The 20058-nt window shown below is 47.6% G+C and overlaps 1 protein-coding gene across 1 annotated transcript; it reads left to right on the top strand.

Annotated features, from left to right (window-relative positions):
- The first annotated feature begins 1255 nt into the window (after positions 1-1255).
- On the top strand, positions 1256-19115 carry LOC119058926 (sperm-associated antigen 11B-like). The gene is made up of 3 exons (XM_053672631.1): positions 1256-1307; positions 2260-2409; positions 18887-19115. Exons 1-3 carry the CDS (start codon positions 1256-1258, stop codon positions 19033-19035), a joined length of 351 nt encoding a protein of 116 aa, XP_053528606.1. The 3' UTR covers positions 19036-19115.
- The last annotated feature ends 943 nt before the right edge of the window (positions 19116-20058 follow it).

Genomic DNA, 20058 nt, shown 5'->3' with positions numbered 1-20058 from the left:
GCCTGCTTCCCCTCTGTCCATCCAAGTTCACCTTTCTCAGGTAGAGTCTCAGTATGTTCATTTACACAGAGACATTTTCTCTGGACCGAAATGCACCAGCAAGTGAGACACATGGGACAAATACTCCCCTTTCCAAGTCACTGGTGCTCTGTCAGGCACTACATGATGATGGCGCTCTTGACCAGAGCCTACGCCCCTCCAGGTGAGCCCAGGGTAGGCTGCCTGGCGGGGAGGGGGTGCATGCCCAGAATGATGCAAAAAAAACAAAACTTCATGCCTGCCTGCGAGAAGACAGAGGAAGAGAAGAGGAGGAAGAGACTTTTGCTTAGTTATCACTGAAAAATAAAACACTTAGCCCTGGCTTGTGTGGTTCAGTGGATTGAGTGTTGACCTGCCAACCAAGGAGTCGCCAGTTCTATTCCCAGTCAGGGCATATGCCTGGGTTGTGAGCCAGGTCCCCAGTAGGGGGCGCACAAGAGGCAACCACACATTGCTGTTTCTATCCCCCTCTTCCTCCCCCACTTCCCCTCCCTAAAAATAAGTTTAAAAAAAAAGAAAAAAACCCTGTCTCAATGTCAGAATTGTTTAAAGCGGAATTGAATTGAACCCAAAGGCATCAGTGGTCTGGGGAAAAGAGAATAGAAGGGGGGAGGATGAAGAAGACTCAGATGGTTAAAATCAAAAGGGGGAGAGTAAAAGTGACGTCCGAGCCTTGGAGGGGCCACAAAGCAGGGAGAGGCTCGGGCGAGAGAGGACAGGAGCAAAGACTTGGAAGGGCTTTGGAAGCCGCCATCGTCCAGTCTCTGGAGAGTGGGAGATTGGGTCCTACCAGAAAGGTTTCATGCTTTTCTGCACAGTTGGTTTTGCATTGACATAAATATGTTCGGAAGACAGGATACAACTAATGTGACAGCATTAGTTATGTCACCATTTTAAGAAATTGTGATCGGTGATTTTATGTGAATGACATTAATTTTGGCTCTTTTTTCCCTCTTTCTGCTACTCTTCCCTTTTCCTCTTCTTTCTTATTCACCAAACCCTCCCGAGGCACCAAGGCATAGTATTCACATCCTGAGGAAAATGGTTTATCGTTTGTACCAGGAGCAGTGGGAATATAATGTGTCCTTTGTGATGGGACATTGTTTTGAACTGCAGTCCTCCCCCTGCCCCAGGCCACACCCCCAGCTCAGCAATAAAGGGCTCCGGGCTGCCTGCCCACCCACAGGACCTTCCTGGCTGCCTTCCCCTCAGCCACATGAAGCGACTTCTCCTGCCCTGCGCCCTGCTTGTGGCCCTGCTGTTTCCAGGTAGATAGTTGGAACTGTGACAAGGACCAGGGGGCTGGGCTCTCTCTGCACTGGTCGCCTTGGGGACAGGCATCCAGGCTGGGCAGTAAAATACTGAGCCCCCAGAGCATATTTTCTGGTGGGGGATTTCAGGCAGGGGACTCCTGGCTGTGCATCCCAGTGACACTGAACACCCAGGTGGCACCCCTTCCGGGAGAGAGGGCTCCAGCCCTGACCCCACTGCCTTAGCCCTGTAACCTTCCCCTTGCTAAGAAGGACAGGAAGAACCTTGCGTTTCAGGGGTCGGAGTAGTTCTGTTGGTGACGCCCCAGGGGCAGCTCAGCTCCATGTCTGTGAGGTGCTCGGGCTCCTCAGGGGCCCTTTGCTGGTGTCACTGTGCTCTCTCTCTCTCTTTCACACACACACACACACACACACACACACACACACCCACACACACACACACACACACAGAACATTTGTCCCCACCTCCAACCCGCTCCATCCTCCCCCACTTCCTCTTTTCTCATCCAGCTTATTGAGGTGTAACTGTCAGACAAAGAAATGCACATTTGGTGGTACAATTTGATGAGTTTGGGCACGTGCCAACACCGAAATGCATCACGCAGCCGAGGGAATAGACCTGCCCGACACCCTCCAGCTCCCTTGTGCCCCTTTGTGTGTTCTATTCATTTGTTTTTTCTTTGTATCTTTGGCAATAACTCGCACCCAGAGGTCTTCCCTCTTAACCGGTTTTGACACTCACAACGCCGCACTAACTGCAGGTGCTGCGCTGCACAGCGGGTTCAGGAACTGCGGGCCTCGCGTGACTGACCTCGGGTGGCCACAGAGTGGCAGACCCCAGCCCACCCACCCGGCCCCAGAACGTGGCCCTGGGGGCGTGCGCGCAGCCTCCGGGGCCCAAAGACCGGGTGCGCTGGAACCTCTCTGCTGAGTGTTCCCTCACACACAGGGTTCTCCCGGGCGGAGTATGTTAACCACCACGGCATCGCGGGGCCCCGAGCGCCCACGGAAGAGGCCCGCGGACGAGGAACAAACGCGTCTCAGGTGTTCCGCCACCAAGCAAAGCGCAGCTACTTAGCGCGCACCCCCCCTTACCCAGGTGAGTGAGCGCAGCGCGACGAGGCCATGCACGCGGCGCACGTGTGAGTGGGGGAAGGTGGGTGCGCGGGCTGTGTTGCATGAGGACACTGCGTGGGTCGCTCAGGCCGCCCTGCCTGTCAGATGGGTCTGGGGGACGTCTTACAGCTTCCCAAGGGGAGAAAAATACCGAGGCCACTTCTCTGACCTCACTCAAACCCGAGAGCCAGAGGACATGAGGCCTAGTAAGAGTCTGTCTTCCTCCCTGGGCCTTGGGGTCCGTTCCCTGCTCAGGACTTCCCCTGACTGGGTGCTGCATCCGGGGTGGGCTGGCTGGGGAGACCCTGGGGGACGGGGCAGGGCGGGGGGGGGGGTGGTGGAGGCGGAGATGGCAAAGGACAAGCAGCCCACAGCTTCGGATCCTTAAGGACATAGAGAGGATAGTAATTTCCAAGACGCCCTTAATTTCAGATTCATTCCTGATACTGACACAGGAATAATTAGGCTGGAAGCTCAGTGGCTGGAGGAGAAAATTCTCTCTTAATTGCTTTTTTTCTGACTCAGGAAAAGAGTTCCATTATTCCCTGTATTGGCATAATACCTCCATCTATGTCTGGAAACATACATTCTGCAGAAGTTTAGTTTAAAAAAAAAAAAGAGCCCTGGCTGGTGTGGCTCAGTGGATTGAGTGCTGGCCTGTGAAGCAAAGAGTCACAGGTTTGGTTCCCAGTCAGGGCACATGCCTGGGTTGCCGGCCAGGTCCCCAGTAGAAGGCGTGCAAGAGGCAACCACACATTGATGTTTCTCGCCCTCTCTTTCTCTCTCCCTTCCCCTTTATAAAAATAAATAAAATATGTTTAAAAATAAAAATAAAAATAAAAAACTAAAATAAGCATTCTTAAAATACTTAATCAGCCATGAAAGTCTGTATGAATCCACCATCAAGTCATCTTATCCCCATTTCCCACCATTTTTAATGTATTTTATTGATTATACTATTACAGTTGTCCCATTTCCCCCCTTTATTACCGTCCACCCTGAATGCCCCCTCCCACTGGCATTCCCCCCTTAGTTCATGTCCATGGTCATACATATAAGTTCTTTGGCTTCTACATTTCCTATACTATTCTTAACTTCCCCCTGTCTATTCTCACCTACCATTTTTGTGCTACTTTTCCTTGTACCTTTTCCCCCATTCACCCCCTCCCCTTCTCTAGTGATAACCCTCCATGTGATCTCCATTTCTGTGAATCTGTTCCTGTTCTAGTTATTTGCTTAGTTTGTTTTTTCTTAGGTTCTGTTGTCAATAGTTGTGAGTTTGTTGTCATTTTACTGTTCATATTTTTTATCATCTTATTTTTCTTAGATAAGTCGCTTTAACATTTCATATAATAAGGGCTTGATGATGATGAACTCCTTGAACTTGACCATATCTGGGAAGCACTTTATCTGCCCTTGCATTATAAATGAAAACTTTGCTGAATAGAGTAATCTTGGATGTAGGTTCTTGTCTTTCATGACTGAATTCTTCTTTCCAGCCCCTTCTTGCCTGTAAGGTTTCTTTTGAGAAATCAGCTGATAGCCTTATGGGAACTCCTTTATAGGTAACTGTCTTTTTTTCTCTTGCTGCTTTTAAGATTCTCTCCTTATCTTTCATCTTGGGTAATGTAATTATAATGTGCCTTAGTGTGTTCCTCCTTGGATCCAACTTCTTTGGGACTCTCTGAGCTCCCTGGACTTCCTGGAAGTCTATTTCCTTGGCCAGATTAGGGAAGTTCTCTTTCATTATTTTTTCAAAGATGTTTTCAATTTCTTGTTCTTCTTCTTCTCGTTCTGGACTCCTATGATTCAGATGTTGCAACATTTAAAGTTGTTCCAGAGGTCCCTAAGCCTCTCCTCATTTTTCTGAATCCTTGTTTCTTCATTCTGTTCTGGCCGAATGTTTCTTCCTTCCTTCTGGTCCAAAGCATTGATCTGAGTCCCAGTTTCCTTCCCGTCACTGTTGGTTCCCTGTACGTTTTTCTTTATTCCACTTTGCATATCCTTCACTTTTTCTCTGTTGTGCAACCATACTCAACCAATTCCATGAGCATCCTGATGACCAGTGTTTTGAACTCTGTCTGATCGGTTGGCTATCTCTTCACCACTTTGTTGCATTTTTTTCAGGAGCTTTGATCTCTTCTTTCACTTGGGCCTTTTTTTTTTTTTAGTGCGTGTTGGCACACCTGTTATGTAGTAAGGGGCAAAGCCTTAGGTATTCGCCAGGGTGGGGCAACCCGTGTCACTGTGTTGTGGTGCTATCCGTGGGGGAGGGGTCCGAGAGGGAACAGTGCTGCTTGCTCAGCTCTGGGCTGGCTTTCAGTCACTTTCTTCACTACCCACAAGCAAAGCGGGCCCCCCTGGTGCTGATCCCCAGGTGGGTGGGCTTGTGTACATTCTAGGACCCTGTCTCTCCACAGACTCTCCTGTGAGGCTGGGAGTTTCTCCCACCACCGCAACCCCCACAGGTGTTTACAGTCAGAGGTTTGAGGCTCTATTTCCCTGCACTGGAACCGTGGGTTGCTCGGTCTGCCTCGTTCCCCAGTTGTTCCTCCCAGTTTATCTGCCCAAAAATGTGGGACTGTCTGCTCTGCCAGCTGCCACCTCATCACCTGGTCCTCCAGCCACCACCTTGCCACAAGTCCCCTCTGCCCGGCTGCCCATCTGCACCCCTACTCCTAATCTAGATGAATGTCTTTTTCTTTAACTCCTTGGTTGTCAGACTTCCATACGGTTTGATTTTTTGTCATTTCTGGTTGGTTTTTTTGGTTTTTAAATTTGTTGTTGTCCTTCTTTTGGTTGTATGAGGAGGCACAGTATATCCACCTACACCTCCATCTTGGCTGGTGGTCTCCCACCATTTTTTGTCATCTCCATGGTACCCAGGCCATGTCAGGACTCCTATGAAATAATGTGCTCTCTCATTTCTTTGCACAGCACCCATTTAAATTTAAAATTCTCTGTGACCTTGTCTGGCTATGTTCCCAAATCACTTTTTTTTCCCCCAAATCACTTTATACAGACTCTACAATGAGCTTATAATATGGAATTTACATATTTGTTTATGTGTCTGTTTCCCCACCAGACTCAGACTTCCTCAACTGGAGAACATCCCTCAACTCTGTCACAGGATGTTAAAATGTCCTAGATAATCTTGCCTTGAAGGAATGAGGAAGTTAATTAATTTACTAAATGAATAGAAATCTGTGTGTCCTCCTCCCAGTACTTGTTCTATTCATGTTTTTCTCTCTCTCTCTCTCTGCTGTTCCCCTTTCTTCCTAGAGAATTATGAGCTTTCTGTATGTAACAGTGTGTTTGGGAAGTTGCTAAAACAAAATATTTCAACTGAGATTCAAAATGGTATAGTGAGTGAAGAGGCAGACCATTCTGTATTAAAAAGGTGACCAAAATGCCAGTGAGAAAAGCTTAAATCCTCACCCTGTCTAGAGCATTATAGAAGAGTGGAAACTGAGGCAGGGTTTCAAAATGATTGTTTCAGAAAGGTCCATTGGTGGGCTGAGCAGGAAGCACATGGGGCCCAGCTCCCACTGCAAGCTGCAGAGACATCCCTCAGCAGAGCCACTTGGAGAACTTAGATGTGTGTCTCATGCTGTCTGGGGCTACCATGGACTGACCTCTCCCCTGCCCTCAATACCCAACAGCGGGCAGTTGCCCAGGTGAGCTCTCCAAATGGCAGGTGCAAAGGAGAGGTTGATGCTGCCTTGAAATGGGCCTGCATTCCAATGCTAATGTTGGATATTTCTCTATACAGAACCTACACCAAATTTCAAAGTCATCAACTGCCGAAAAAGTGAAGGCCGCTGTCAAGAATATTGTAATTATATGGAAATACAGGTCGGCTACTGCTCTAAGAAGAAGGAAGCTTGCTGCCTGATTCCAGCCTGAGGCTGCTGATTGGGGAGCTGAGGCTCCACCCCCCCGGGTGTTCCCCAGGCACAGCACCCACTCAAGTGCAGGTGTTGAGGGGAAAGACCTGAAAAGACAGGAGCTGACACTGTCATCTCTGCCAGGAAGTCTCAACATCTTATGGTAGCAAAAAAAAAGGCAAAAATGGGCTACTCATGTGATCTTAGAGAAATCTTCAAAATCACACATTCTTTGTGGGTCATGTAGCAGTAATAAAGTTTTATAGGAAAGCATTCAAGTATTTCATTCTGTTATGTTAAAAATGTGTTTTAGTGTCTACCTTTGCTCTAGGTACTGACATTATAATGAATTGAGAACGTGAACATGTGTAGGGGGACATGAAATAAATAAAAAAAGGAAATGCTACAAATTCTCGTATGTGGATATATCCAAGGAAATACGTGGAGAAGGAAAATTTAAGGGAATTAAGAGAGGATTCTTGGAGATATCTGAGCAGGATTTTGAAAGATAAGCAGGAGTTTGTTAAGTGGGAGAGAGAGGCAGATGTTTCCGGACAAAAGGTAGAGTTTATAGAAATGCATGGAGACATGAAGATCGATTTGCTAAGGAAATGCAAAAAGAAGGACTAATTCCAAGTGTATGATGAGGCTGGTGTGGGAATACTGAATGAAATTGTCCAAGAAAAGTATTATGCTAAACACCTTGGACCGTTAAACAAGAGAAGGTTGTCCATTGCTCCAAGCCAGTGGCATCAACAGAGTTTCCATTTTAGAATGTTTATTATCCTCACAAAAGCCTGGAAAGGTCTGAGATTGGAAGCAGGAACACCAGGGAAGAGAAGAGAGCAATGGGTGGAGTCCAAGGGCAGCCATTCAGTGACAAAGTGGAGAGGGAACAGAGGGACAGAGATTGAAGAGGGAACAGAGAGGGACATGAAAAGACCAGTGTACAGGTTCAGTGACGGAGAAGAGGGAAAGACCTATGTTCCCCGAGGCCACACAGAGGACAAGGGGACCTGGAGGGGCCTGGAGAAGACTAGACCAGCTCTGGATGCATTGAAGTTGAAGGTCTGAGACATGCACCCATGGAATCCTGAATCCGGGGCCATGGGGCTATGAAAGGTGAGGAGGAGAAAGCTTGGTGGGATGGGAGCCCAGGATGGGAAGCGGGGCTGAGAGGAGACCGGAGGAAGGTGGAGAACACCATCTGTCCCCACATCCCCTCAGCCACGTGTACCTGAGACTGGGCTTCCGAGAGCTCTGCACCTATATCAAGTCCACCAGCAGTACAGCCTTGGCTATTACGCTTGAGGATGGCAGTGTTTCCTTCTAGGTGATGGGAACAAAACTTACTAAAGGAGGTTTTCTACTGTCTTTTTTTTTTTTTTTTGGTGTAAGGATTAAAATATAATGAAGTATAAGACCCAAGTGAGGGGTTAATGTATCTGTGAGGGGAGGTTTTGAAAGAAAGCATGAGGTTGAGGTGACAGAGAAAACCAGAGGCCTCCCTGTGAATATGTCACCCTTCTCCTTCAGTCCACTAATGATGGCCTCATTATCCACCGCTCATTCACTCATTCCCTCATTCGTTCATCCACTTCTTCACTCCACAAGTAGGTATCAAGCACACATGGGCTCCAGGTGCTGTGCTGGAGGCAGGAGATCCAGCAATGAACCAAGTCCCCCATCCCCAGGCAGCTCCTACTCGAACTGGGGAGACAGATGATAAGCAAGATATGTAAGTAAAATGTATGATATATTAGAAAGTGATCAATGATATGGGGAAAATGTCGGGCAGGGAATAAGACTTGTTGGCAGAGGGCTGCATTTGGAGACAGGAATTAGAGAAGGTCTCACCAAGAGGGGAGATGTTGAGGCAAGACTTGACGGAGGTGAGGGGTGGCCCTCCATGGTCTGAGTCTGGTGGGCGGCAACATTCCAGGGAGAGGAAAGGACACATGAAGGAGCAGCAAGAGGCAGCCATTGTGCCCAGGGCAGGCAGAGGGGAGGGGAGATCAGGACATTCTACACTAGATTTAAGTTGCATCAAGAAAGTCATACACTGAACAGAAGAAGAAACTTCCTGAGCATTAAGATGATAAAGCAGTAAAAAAGGTTACCCAGAGAGATTTTGGGACATATTTTGGGATTCATAAGAAACAGGTAAAAATGGGGTTTTTTCTACCATTCCATGGTAATTTTGGAAGCTCTGCTTGGATGCGTCTCGTGGGCTGTCCAGGTCAAGTCTGGGCCAGCAACTCCATTAGTTACACTGTGCTGTTCTTGGCCCAGAAGTGCATGACCCGGGCTTTATGGACACCTGTTGTACCCCTGGTGGGAAGAGATCGTTGAGGCAGCAGGTGGCTTCAGGTCATTGCAGAGACAGTCCCTGCTCGCCTGATGGCCTCTCTTTCTGCCCTCCAAGCCCACCAGCCTCACACGGTGTGCTGCCCTTTCACCATACCCTGGCACCTCCAGGGGCTTTGATCCCTCCAACTCATCCACCCCCCAGAGACTCCCTGTCATCAGAAAGGCTGTTTTCTCCTCGGTGCCCAAAACCTGCCAGGGCAGGGCAGGTGGGCAGGCTCGGTCAATCATATCCCCGGCCTGCTCCTGTGACTTTAATGATGACCACACCTAGCCTTGTCTTCCTGTGCACACAGCATGGTCACTCCTGCAGGCCTGGCTTGCTCAGAGGTAGCCCATTTGTCTCTCTTGGGTCAGAGGAAGCAACCTTACTGGACCCAACAGTTCCTTAAATTAGCACACAAATGAAAACTTGTCTGTACAAATGAGGAGAGACTGGTTATTAACACATCTGTCTCTTTCTTGGTAGACCAGGAAAATGCCCAGAGCCAGAGAGTAGCAAGAGGACATCAGGGGCGCGGACTGAGCCTGGCCGTGGGGAAACCAAGTTCAGGTGAGGCAGAGTCTGAGGTCCAGCTTCGCATGTGCAGAGGGCGCTGCAGTGAAGCACGGGGCCAGTCTTTTGCGTTCAGGAGCCGGAAAGCACCCGTGTTCTCTCTTCCACTTACTGTTCTCTCTCTTCCACCCGCCTCCTGTGGGCTCCTGCCCTGACTTGCCCCAACTATTGCTTCTCCTTCCTCTCAGAACGTCGAGATCGTCCTTGAAGAACTCTCATTATTACCTCCTACCGGTCTTTATGGGTACCTGTCATGGGCTAGTTATAATTCGACTTTCACTGCAGGACAAATTAAGGGCCAAGGGCCTAAATCAGGTGGAGATCAGATGATATATTCAGGACCCTGAGCCAGCTCACGTGAAGCCAGAGATTCCACTGTGGGCTTTTTCGTCTTGCATGACATCAGTATTTCTAAAAGAGCACATTTGTTTGCAGAATGTTTCCCATCAGCCCCCCCCCAGGAGCTATTCACTGAATGAAACAGGGGTGAAAAACTCCCCAGCAAGCTCTGGGAGAGTAGCTGTCCCCATAGCAGGGCCATGGCTCTGTATCCCCAGGTGGCCCTGTACGTGAGTGTGTGAGCAGGGGGAGTAGCTCTCCCTGCAAAAGCCAATACTGGGTTCTAGTCCCAACCCAACAGTCACTGTGTTCGTGGTTCGTGTAACCACTGATGAGCACGGTGGACCAACATGTCCTTTTAAACCCAAAGCCCTGGCGATGATCCAAGAGCTGTATTCATACGAATGAGGATTTCACCCTGGGGAGCAAGTGGCAAGACCACCAATTAAACAGAGGTCTGCCCCAGAGAGTGTCACACAAGAGCCTCAGCAGACAAAGGAAATGTGGTTGCGGAAGCCCAGTGAGCAACCCCGTGAGGAGTTATGGTGAACCTGGAAATAAAGGAAGTCCCGTGACACAAATGAAACAAGAATCTGGGGTAGGACGCTGGGGACAAGGTGAGCAGTTGCCCCAGCCTCCTCCCTGGCTCAGCCACAGGTCTGGTGAGTAACCGTGAGCTGTACACGGGTCATAAAGAAAGGATCATCGGGAGTCATGAGTTCAGACAGTGGGAAGAAACGTTCAAAGCAGTTTCCAAGGCTGCAGGAAAGGAGGCTGGCAATGCTGATTAGTCGAGTTGGTCTTTATTTGAAGCTCCAGAAATAAAAACAAAAGAAAGACCCGTGAGAAACAACCCGTGTGGATTCTCTAAGAGGAAGTCAGTGGGAAAATCATTTCAAAGGGAAATTGTGGTGAGAATCCTTAGCCAAAGAAAAGAATGACTTCGCCCAGACACAGTCAGGCGGTGGGGACCCAGTTCACTCTGCCACTGGGTCTAAAGCCAAGGGCTGTGTTGAGTAATTCAATGGGCTGGGGACCCCTTGAAATAGATGATGGCGAGATGAGAAATGCTGCAGGAGTGAGGAGAGTCTGGAGCGAGGAAACCAAGTGTGGAGGTGAGGACGACTTTGCGAGGGGAAAAGGTGAGCTGAGCCACCTGCTCCGTGCTGTTCTCCTTGGAAGGCAGCACGCTGGCAAAGCCACAGAGTTTTGTGCTGAAGGGCACGGTCACACTTTCTGTCCTCAGGACAAGCAGTGACCTTTGCAACAAGGACATGTGAAAATGGCTTTGACCGTACCACCGTGAAAGAGAAAATGGCACCTGGCTTTCCTTCTCTCAAACAAAAGGCAATCCATCTAGCATAGGGAAAAGTAAGTTTTATGATGTTTCTGATGATGGCATTTGGAGGAAATATTTTCTGGGTCCTTGCTTATTTCAGAATGAATTTCTCTTTTACCCACGGAAGAGAATCAGCCACAAAACCAAATCCTTGCAACATACTCACTCTTACAAACTCAAAGGTGCGGTTGTTCCTCTAGCATTGGGTGGAGGGTAAGAAATACAAAGGCAGCAACACTTTTCTTTTCCTATAAAATGCCTGTTTTTGTAGGGTTTCTTCTTTTTGTTTAACCTCAGATATGCCACAAAGACATATTTAACTGCAGTCTCATTTTATTGGTTTTACCTGAAAATTAGTAAGCCTTATGAACTGTCTCATTCTGCTAATTTTCTAACTCATAAATGATTTTAAAACTGCATTTCCCATCATTTTTTAAGGTTTAGTTGTCCTGTGATAAGAACTCCCACGATATCTGTCCTCGGAACAATTTTCAAGTCTGCACCAGGACTGTGGACTACAGATCCGACCATGCCCAGCCGACCTCTGGCGAGCCCAGCCCACCTCCCTCCAGCCCCCGGTAACCACCACTCAACATTCTTTCTCCTCAGCAGGTGGTCTGTTTGCGTCCCAGGAATTCCACGGCCTTCAGGTAGACTGTCCTCCTTGTGACCTTCACATGCTACGTCTCATGTCCGTGAGTAGCTCTCAAGTCCATGTCTTCCTCCTCCTTCACCGGGAATGTCAGCTCAAGTTTGACCCTGACATTAGCAATTTACTTTCCAGAATATCAACTTCTCCTTGCTAGCATAAACATTTCTTTTCTCTTCCAACTTGTTTTTTTTTCCTTCTTAGCCTGCTGTGGGTTTATTTCACCTTGTTTTGTCTTTATTGTACACTTGCTTCTAATTAGCAGGTGCTGTTTTTTTTTAAATACATGAGACAAAATGGTCTCCCGATTCCTGCAGGGTCTTTTTCACAGCTCCAGTCTTTTGCTCAGTCTTCTCAATAACACTTCCTTATCTTTATTTTTTAGTGTTTTCTCGTGCTCTCCAATATTGAGGTCTATCTCTGCTGGCAAACATGGATGAGTTTCACAGGTATTAGTGACCACCTGTTTTAAGAGGAGCACTATCTTAGCAGCGAAAGACACAGTAGGGAACCAAGCACCCTAAATCCCTGTCTGCACGGAGCTTACATCCTAGTGGGATAAATAAGTGAATGGAGGGGTGGATGGCTTTGCACACAGACGCTTGGAGACCAGCAGAACCTTAACTCAGAATGGCAGGTGGCTGGGAGCTCCAGTCCAGTTCTGTCTCCAGCTACTCATTTACCGAAAAGGTCAGACCGAAAGCCAGAATGAAAACTGAGAACATATTGGGCAGCAGCCCTACAGCCTTGAGGCCCTCCCAGCTGACCCTAACGGAAAGTGGGCAGGATCTTCTCCCCCCTGGGCTGCAGAACGGCCCCACACTTCAGAGCCTAGAGGCTCCTGTGCTTTGCGTCTGTGTCCACCAGAAGAAAAACAGGCTCTGATTCACCACGTCGTCCCCAACAGCTGCCTGTCATTTACCAAATACACCTCATTGCACACGTGGTACTCAGAATTTCACTGGCCACATTTACTGACCCCAGACAATTTCCCCAGGCAACTCTTATTGTTTCTCTTGGCCAGATAAGGAACCGAGATGGATATCAATGGCCAATTTAAGGTCTGGTTTTTTAACAGATGGGAATTCTCTTTTGAGGCCCTAAAGCAATAGAAACAGGCCTGGACTGAGCTTGTTAAGAGCAGGGCAGTGAGGAGGCTGTCCTTTCCGACAGACTTTTATAGTGATTGTTCATCACACCTTTCCTATGAAGTACAAGATACTGACAGCAGCCAGCTCAGGAGAGTTTCTCTGGCCAAGGAGTCCCAGGTGCTCCGCTGTTACTATTAAACATCTGTGAGTTAAGTGACAGCCTAAGTAGCAAAGGCATGACCGTACATGATTAAAATACATATAAGGAAGGAAGATTTGAAACTATGACCAAACATGTGGAAACAAACCCTCTGGTACAAACTCGAGTTGTAGGTTCCTCCAACCTGCCTCCCTACACTCTGTTTCTTAACTGTTAAAACTGGAACCACAACTGACCTGCTGACATTCAGGAATGGCTGAAGAAGAAACAAAATTAGTGAAAGTTAATTTTCAACTATAAAAAAATGCACAAAAGCCAGGTATTATGATTACTCGATTCTATTTAAAAAACAGATTTTTTTCTATTTGATCATCATCATTTAACTTCTAAGTCACTGCCTCATGTTTCCCATGAAGCTAAATAAAAAGTTCAGAAATGCCATGGAAATGCACATCATTTTTTAGTCCAAAGACCATATTATTACGATGGCCTTTTTCCAACAGGAATTTTTCTGGCAGCTCAATCGTATGTCAGTTTCATTATTAGTAAGTTACCATCAATACATTCCACACATCAAATCAAAGAACCGTGTAACATTTCGACTCTAATGGACCTAAAACCACCGGACTTCATTCTGCAGGTGGAGAAGTCCAGCCCCTAGAGAAATGAAGAATCTGCCCAGTGAGCCTATGGAGTTCATGAAGATTTCAGAGACAATTGCATTGGTTTTGGTACATTCTCCATTTTATAAGATTAGTGAAATATTTTATTTTGTTTGGAAATGTGGCTGACACCCAGTCCTTTTCTTTTTATGGATTTTTAAATAATTGTCTCAGGGAGGCATTTGTCCCAAGTCCAGTAAGAATCGTGCGCTGCCTGCCACCTAGAGGCAGAAAAGTGAAAGTGAAAGAGTTTTGCCTTGGACTTCAGAACCACCCACAGCTTGTCTTCTATCCTCCGTGGTGGTGGGTATCTCCTGCGTGCATATGTTTGTCTACCTAACATCACGACCCGTTACCTTGGAAACACCATGCATCTGGGCAAAGGTCTGGTCCCTGTGTCTTCTTGTGCATCAATCTCTTTAACATGAGGAAGATTGTAACAGCACAATCATTAACAGATCCTTTCTGTTCTGATAATATGTGACATCAAAAATCCTCAAGGCTTTTTCTTTTAGCTCTAGTAAATATACCCATACACAATACAAAATTTACCACTTTAGCCATTTTAAAGTTCACTCCTCGGTGGGATTACATACATTCCCGATGTTGGGCAACCAGGATCACGACCTAGTCCCACAACATTTTATCACCCCAAAAGGAGACACCCAGTAATCAGACACCCCCGTTCCACCCCCCTCCCAGCCTGGGGCAACCACTTGTCTACCTGCTGTGTCCTCTTAGATTTGCCAGTTCTTCCCATTTCGTACCAAAGGAATCACACGTGTGGCCTTTTGTGTCCACCTTATTTCACCTAACGAAGTTTTCAACCTCCGTTCATGTGAGAACGTGCTTCAGTCCTTCATTCCTTGCTGATACTGAAGGGTGGTGCTCCAGTGCCTGCCTGTCCCCCGCTGTGTGTTCACTCATCAGCTGATGGGCATGCGGGTTATTTCCACTTTCTGCCTATTGTGAACAGTGTTGCTATGAACATCCATGGACACGTTTTTATTTGAATACTGTTGTCATTATATATGTACACATACATATATTTGTAAATATTTGCTCGCTCATATGATAACTCTATATTTAACTTACTGAGGAAGCAGCAAACTTCTCTCTGCACCGTTTGACATTCCCACCAGTGATGGAAGAGGGTCCGATTTCTCCTCATCCTCGCATCCTGCTGTTTTCCCGTCTGCTGCTGTTGCGGTTTATGGCCACCCTAGCGCATATGAACTGGTATCTCTGTGGGTTCAACTGCATTTCCCTAATGACCATTGATGTTGACCATCTTTCTGTCGGTTTGTTGGCCTTCTGTATTTCTTCTTTGAAGAAAAGTCTATTTGAGTCCTTTGCTCACTTTATTTTTTAATTGGGCTGCTTGTCTTATAACTGTTGGACAGCATCAAGATTTTCTTTTAATACACAGAAATGGTTTGCTGCTGCCAAATGTTTGCAAACCCAAGTGTATCTTCTCTCCCTCCTCATTTTGCCCCCTTTGATATGAAGGCGATGCCCCTCAGAACAATTACCTTCTCTGTTGGAACAAACTGAGCTTGAACTCCTTTCAACCCTGTAATTACAGGAATTTATGAACCTATGACCAGATTAATGAAATTGCCCAATGGGCTTGATTTTCTAGTTTGTCGTCCTTTGGAATGGCATGCCTGAGTCTCCAGGACTATTCATGAAAGCCTTCCTTAGCAGCTGCCTTTCAAGTCTGTGACTTGGAACTAAATTCATATAAGAAATTTATTGGTGATAAATCCTGATAGTATTATTTCTCCCTCAAATGAGGTGGCTTTCCAACATACCTTCTAACATTTCCAAAAGATACAGAAAACAATTTTCAAACTCATTTCACAACACTTGAGCAGTGGCTTTATTACTAAGAAAAAAATACCTTAAATCTTTTCTAAATTAGTATAAATAGCAGGAATGAATACAAAGCATAAAGTGCACTTTTTATGACCTCATCCACCAAGGTGACTTTTTAAACAGCCCATGTATTTGGATATAAGCATCCTGTTATTTTTATCAAACAATAACTCTCATTTCTGATAGCTATGTGTTCTCCCTGCATGGGGGCAGGCACACAGAGTCACAATTATTCACTGGCACCCTTGAACATAGGCTGTGATCTTGCTGTGGAAGCCAGTCTTTCAAGGGTGGACTCTAACTGCTTATGCCCTTTTTACCAGGGGAGATTTCAGAGATGTATTTAGAACAAATGTTCCCTGGGGAAAGGATTTTATATTTTAACAGGTTTATTATTTACTGTTTGGGTCTCATGCATACACACACACACACACACACACACACACACACCCCTAGATATCTACTTTATAATTACTTAATTCATGGTTATATATAGAGTGACCTGTTGATTGCCAAAGAGAGAAAAGTAACTTTTAGTTCCCAAATCACTTTCTCTTAAGTCCGATTTTCATACATTTTTTTAACAAGGTGGAGAAAGGCCAGTGAATCAGGGTACTCTTTGTTAGCACCCACCCACCATCTTTGCTTAATCTTTTTTAATCTTAATATTTCTTAGCCTGTAATCTCCAAACCAAATGCCTGGCCCTCACCTCTTCTGCTTGGGACATGGCTCCTCTGTGCCCTTGCTCACCTGCAGAATCCTGGGCCACACCCGACATCTTCTTGTCTGTCAACATCCATGTTCTAGGTGAGCATCATGGTAGGTATGCTGGTTCCAGACAGGACTGGTTAAACAAGATGGGAGACCACCTGCAGCTGCAATGAAGAATGAGGAAGCACTCCAGGCACCCACTTCAAAAATCTCTAAGATATTTCAGCTGAAACAGGGCAAGTCCAGAATAATAGGTATGGTCTGTTACTGTTTATGCAAAAAGGAGGCATAGATAGATTCCTGTGTGCTTATGGGCACAGAGACGACCTCTGGGAGGACTGGTAAGAACCCGGTGACAGCTGTCATGAAGTCCTGGGGACGGGACAGGAGGGGAGGGAGAGGTGGCTTTCACTTCTAAGGAGTAAATTGCAAGGGAAGCAAATCAAAGGCTGCCCCAAGTCTCCAGTCAAGTCGGGCGAGTGTGTAGCTGCATCAGCTGGGCGCTCCAGCATCCACCGTGAACTAGACCTACGTGAAGCTGTCCTTCCAGATCCTCCTCTGGTGCCGGCCCCCTTGTGAAGACCAGCCTCGTGTCCCCCTCTCAGCAGGGCCCCACCCGGCACCCCCTGCACCCCACAGAGCTCTCCCCAGTGCCTGCCAACACGGCCTCCTGTCCCCCGCTGCACTGCTACCCCCTGGGGTCAGGACACTTGGTCGAATGAGGGGAGAGTCTACCCTCTTCCCCTGAACAACTTCCTGATTTTTAATACATAGACTCAGTTTGCCAAACTCTAAAAATAACGCCGTACAGTTTCCCTCCTTTTTAAAATACAGACTGTTTGTGAGGAGCGTCCCCAGTGGTGTTCTGCGTCCACTGCTGTGTGGGGATGTCACTGTCCCGCACTGTCTTGTGACACACTTCCATTCTGTTGACCACTGTGAGGGAGGAAGCTCCGACAGACGGCCTTGAACCTGTCTCTTGGTGCTCGCGGGCCTCTGTCTGCTGGGAGTGTGTGTGCGAGTGGATCCATGTGTTTAGCTTTCTGAAGGCAGAGAAGACGTCCCTGCCCATCTGTGCCTCTGTCCCCTGGCACAGAACCGGGGGCTAAGTATTCATTCCCGGCGCCAGGTCCCTTCTGCGCTCCAGCCTCAGTTTCCTGGGTTACTGAGCATGGCCTGCTCCTCTGAGCAGAAAAGCCCGTCTATTTTTAGGCAGAAGTGCTTTCAGAACCGTCTGCCCACAGCCTTACTCAGCAGACCAGATAAACGTGCTCGTGCCTGATTAGTGCTCCCAAAAGCCTATAAATGTCCCCTTTCTGTGCTGTGCTCTCCACTCCACTGCACCTGTTGGCAGACCCACTTTTCCGCCCAGGAGGGCCGGGCGGGCCGAGGGAGACCGCACACATGAAGGTCCTCTTTCTGGTTGCTGTCCTCCACTGTCTGGTCCCAATGACGTCAGGTAAATATGTCCCTGCCAGTGTGGGAGCCACTGCTGGCCCAGAGAGAGGAACTGGGGAGGCAGGGGGAGATGGTGAGAGAATTCACGGGTGTCTGCCTGCTGCTGGGGTGCAAGGGGAGCCCCCTGGGGCTCAGCTCTGGGCTGTTCTCATCTCCCCTATGAATTGTCAGGGTCATGATAATGACAAAGGGGTGCCTGTGCTCTGGAACCAATAGGAAGCGCTCACGCAGGGTGAGGAATCTTTAGAAGGTGACGCAGTCACTGGGGTGTCAGAACTAGAAGGGACTGGGGACCTTCTGTGGCAGTTCCACACTCCAGAGGGAGAGGAGACCACCCGGGGAAATGCTCTGCTGGGCCAGTGACAATCACAGTCCTGGGGGTGGAAACAGCCCATTTGACAGGTGAGAAAACTGATGTGTATCTCTCTAAGGAGCGAGCGCTCACACTGGGACCGGCGAGGCTAGACCTCTCAGCCTCAGGTCACTAGGCCGGCAGCCGTTCCTCCCGCGTCACATGTGGGGCCGTCCCTTCGCCTCCCTGTCCTCCCCAAGCCCGCAAGGCTGCAGGATCAGATGTTGACCTCGTGTGTGGCTGAGATGGGGCGCAAGGTTGTTAACCTCCTGTGGGACCAGCACCCTGGGTGTTCGGGGGCTTTTTAGTTCTGCTTTTTTTTTTAGTCACCATAGGTGGCATTTGCAGGCCTGACATGAGACCTTTCTTTCAATTCTCTCATTCCCACGTGGCAAATGTCTTTTTTTTTAATTGATGTATAACTGACAAATAACATTGTATTAGTTTCTATATCTGTATCTATTTGATAGCTATAGATATCACAAAATGTTCAGCATGTATGTCTAGTTAACATCCATCACTTCACGTAGATGTAATGTTTTTTTCTTGTGACAAGTACAAAATATTTTCCTAATGGGAACAGAGGTACTTGTGTTTGACCTACACATCCGTGAGTTATGGAAGGAGAGAGGCTTTATTTTATGCTTTCCATGGTAAGATATAAAACTAAAAATTGAGCCAAAGCTGAGGGTCAGAACTATTTCCCATTTTCCCGGGGACTGAGACTCACCCCTCCATTAGTCCGCTGTTCCCCAAGATCCTCCTGGCCTTCCCTAACGCCTTCACTCACATCCACCCCCGGGAAGCTGGCGAGCCCTGATGTACTGTAACGATGTAGATTGTTGTTCCTGATTTAGAGCTCAGGACTGATGTGCAGTTGCTCTTGAACTTGCCCAGAGGCAGTCAACATTGTAAGAACAGAGCCAGCCCTTGGAGTCGGGCTGTGGTCTGGGCTCCACCTTGACTCTCTGCATGAAGGAAATATCAGCTCTGTTCTCTTGGACCCACAGGGGACATTCCGCCCGGAATCCGAAATACCATCTGCCTTTTGCGCCATGGGACCTGCCGGCTTTTTTTCTGCCGTTCTGGTGAGAAAAAGGGGGACATCTGCTCCGATCCCTGGAACAGGTGCTGCGTATCACCGGAGGCGGAGGCCTGAAGTACAGGCTTCTGGAAGGCACCTGGGTCTTCAAGTGCCCCCGGAGCTTAGCGGCCTGTGTGGTTTATAGTAGGTGCTCAATAAACCTTTGTGGATTTAATCCAGCCCCAAGGGCGAAGGTCTAATGAAAGAATTTTCCTAATGTTTACTCTGCCTTCCTCAGTTTTTAAAAATAGTCTCAAAATTTGGTCCTATTCCACTTCCTTTCCCTGTTCCAGACAGGGTTCCTCACCTGCCCACCAGTGAGGGTGAACTTGAAACCAAGGCTACACTCTCTCACCTTCACAGGGACAGAATTACAGCCGGCCCCCGGCCTCTTGTCCAGACCTGACTGGCACGTCATCAGGGCCAAACACCAGCCTCATTCTCAGAACACAGCGAACCCAACGAGCTCTGCCTCTTTCCCCGGTCACCTCCAGTAATAACCCCACTAGGCCACACGGTCACAGGATTTTATTGTTTTCAAACATTTACTCTTAGTAATGTCACTTGATTAAGAAAATCCCTTGTAGGAATGGAAAGAAAATGGAAGTCATGAGGTTAAGCACACTGCCCCAGGTCAGCAATTGGTAAGTGGGATTCTTGGCATACCTCCTCAGTCAGGTGCTGCTTGTCCTATGCCACCTCTAAAGGACACGCTTCTGAACAATTAAAGCAAGGTAGGGCCCCTGTTCACAAGATGCCTTGGGCTATCAACCCTCCCCTTGTTTTTCTCTGGATTCCACCCAAACATGCCCTTCATACCATTCATCCTAAAGTAGTGAATGTTAATCACAGGTAAGAAATGTGAAAAGGTAATAAAAGCAACTGAGCCTATGTGTAAGACCACATGCCCAGTTTTTCCTGCACTGATAGCTGTGTAAGACACACCTTGCTTCGATGTTTTGCTTCCCTGCCTGAATCCAGGGCTCATGAAGAAGCAGAGCTTATATCTACAATCCCCTAGAACACATGCTTCTGGCTCGCTGGGCCGAGTCCCAGCTCAAGTTCAGTGAGTGTTTGCAGTGTCTGGGGCCTTTGATT

Source organism: Artibeus jamaicensis, unplaced genomic scaffold, assembly GCF_021234435.1.
Source record: "Artibeus jamaicensis isolate MK-2021 breed Jamaican fruit bat unplaced genomic scaffold, CSHL_Jam_final contig_780, whole genome shotgun sequence".
Lineage (NCBI taxonomy): Eukaryota > Metazoa > Chordata > Mammalia > Chiroptera > Phyllostomidae > Artibeus > Artibeus jamaicensis.
Note: the sequence above shows the minus strand (reverse complement) of the source record. Positions and strands in the feature narration are given on the sequence as shown.

Coding starts and splice junctions, on each gene's coding strand:
- LOC119058926 (XM_053672631.1), top strand. CDS start 1,256: ATGAAGCGACTTCTCCTGCCCTGCGCCCTGCTTGTGGCCCTGCTGTTT. Junction 1,308..2,259: donor TGTGGCCCTGCTGTTTCCAG/GTAGATAGTTGG, acceptor CCTCACACACAG/GGTTCTCCCGGGCGGAGTAT. Junction 2,410..18,886: donor GCGCACCCCCCCTTACCCAG/GTGAGTGAGCGC, acceptor TTGGACCCACAG/GGGACATTCCGCCCGGAATC.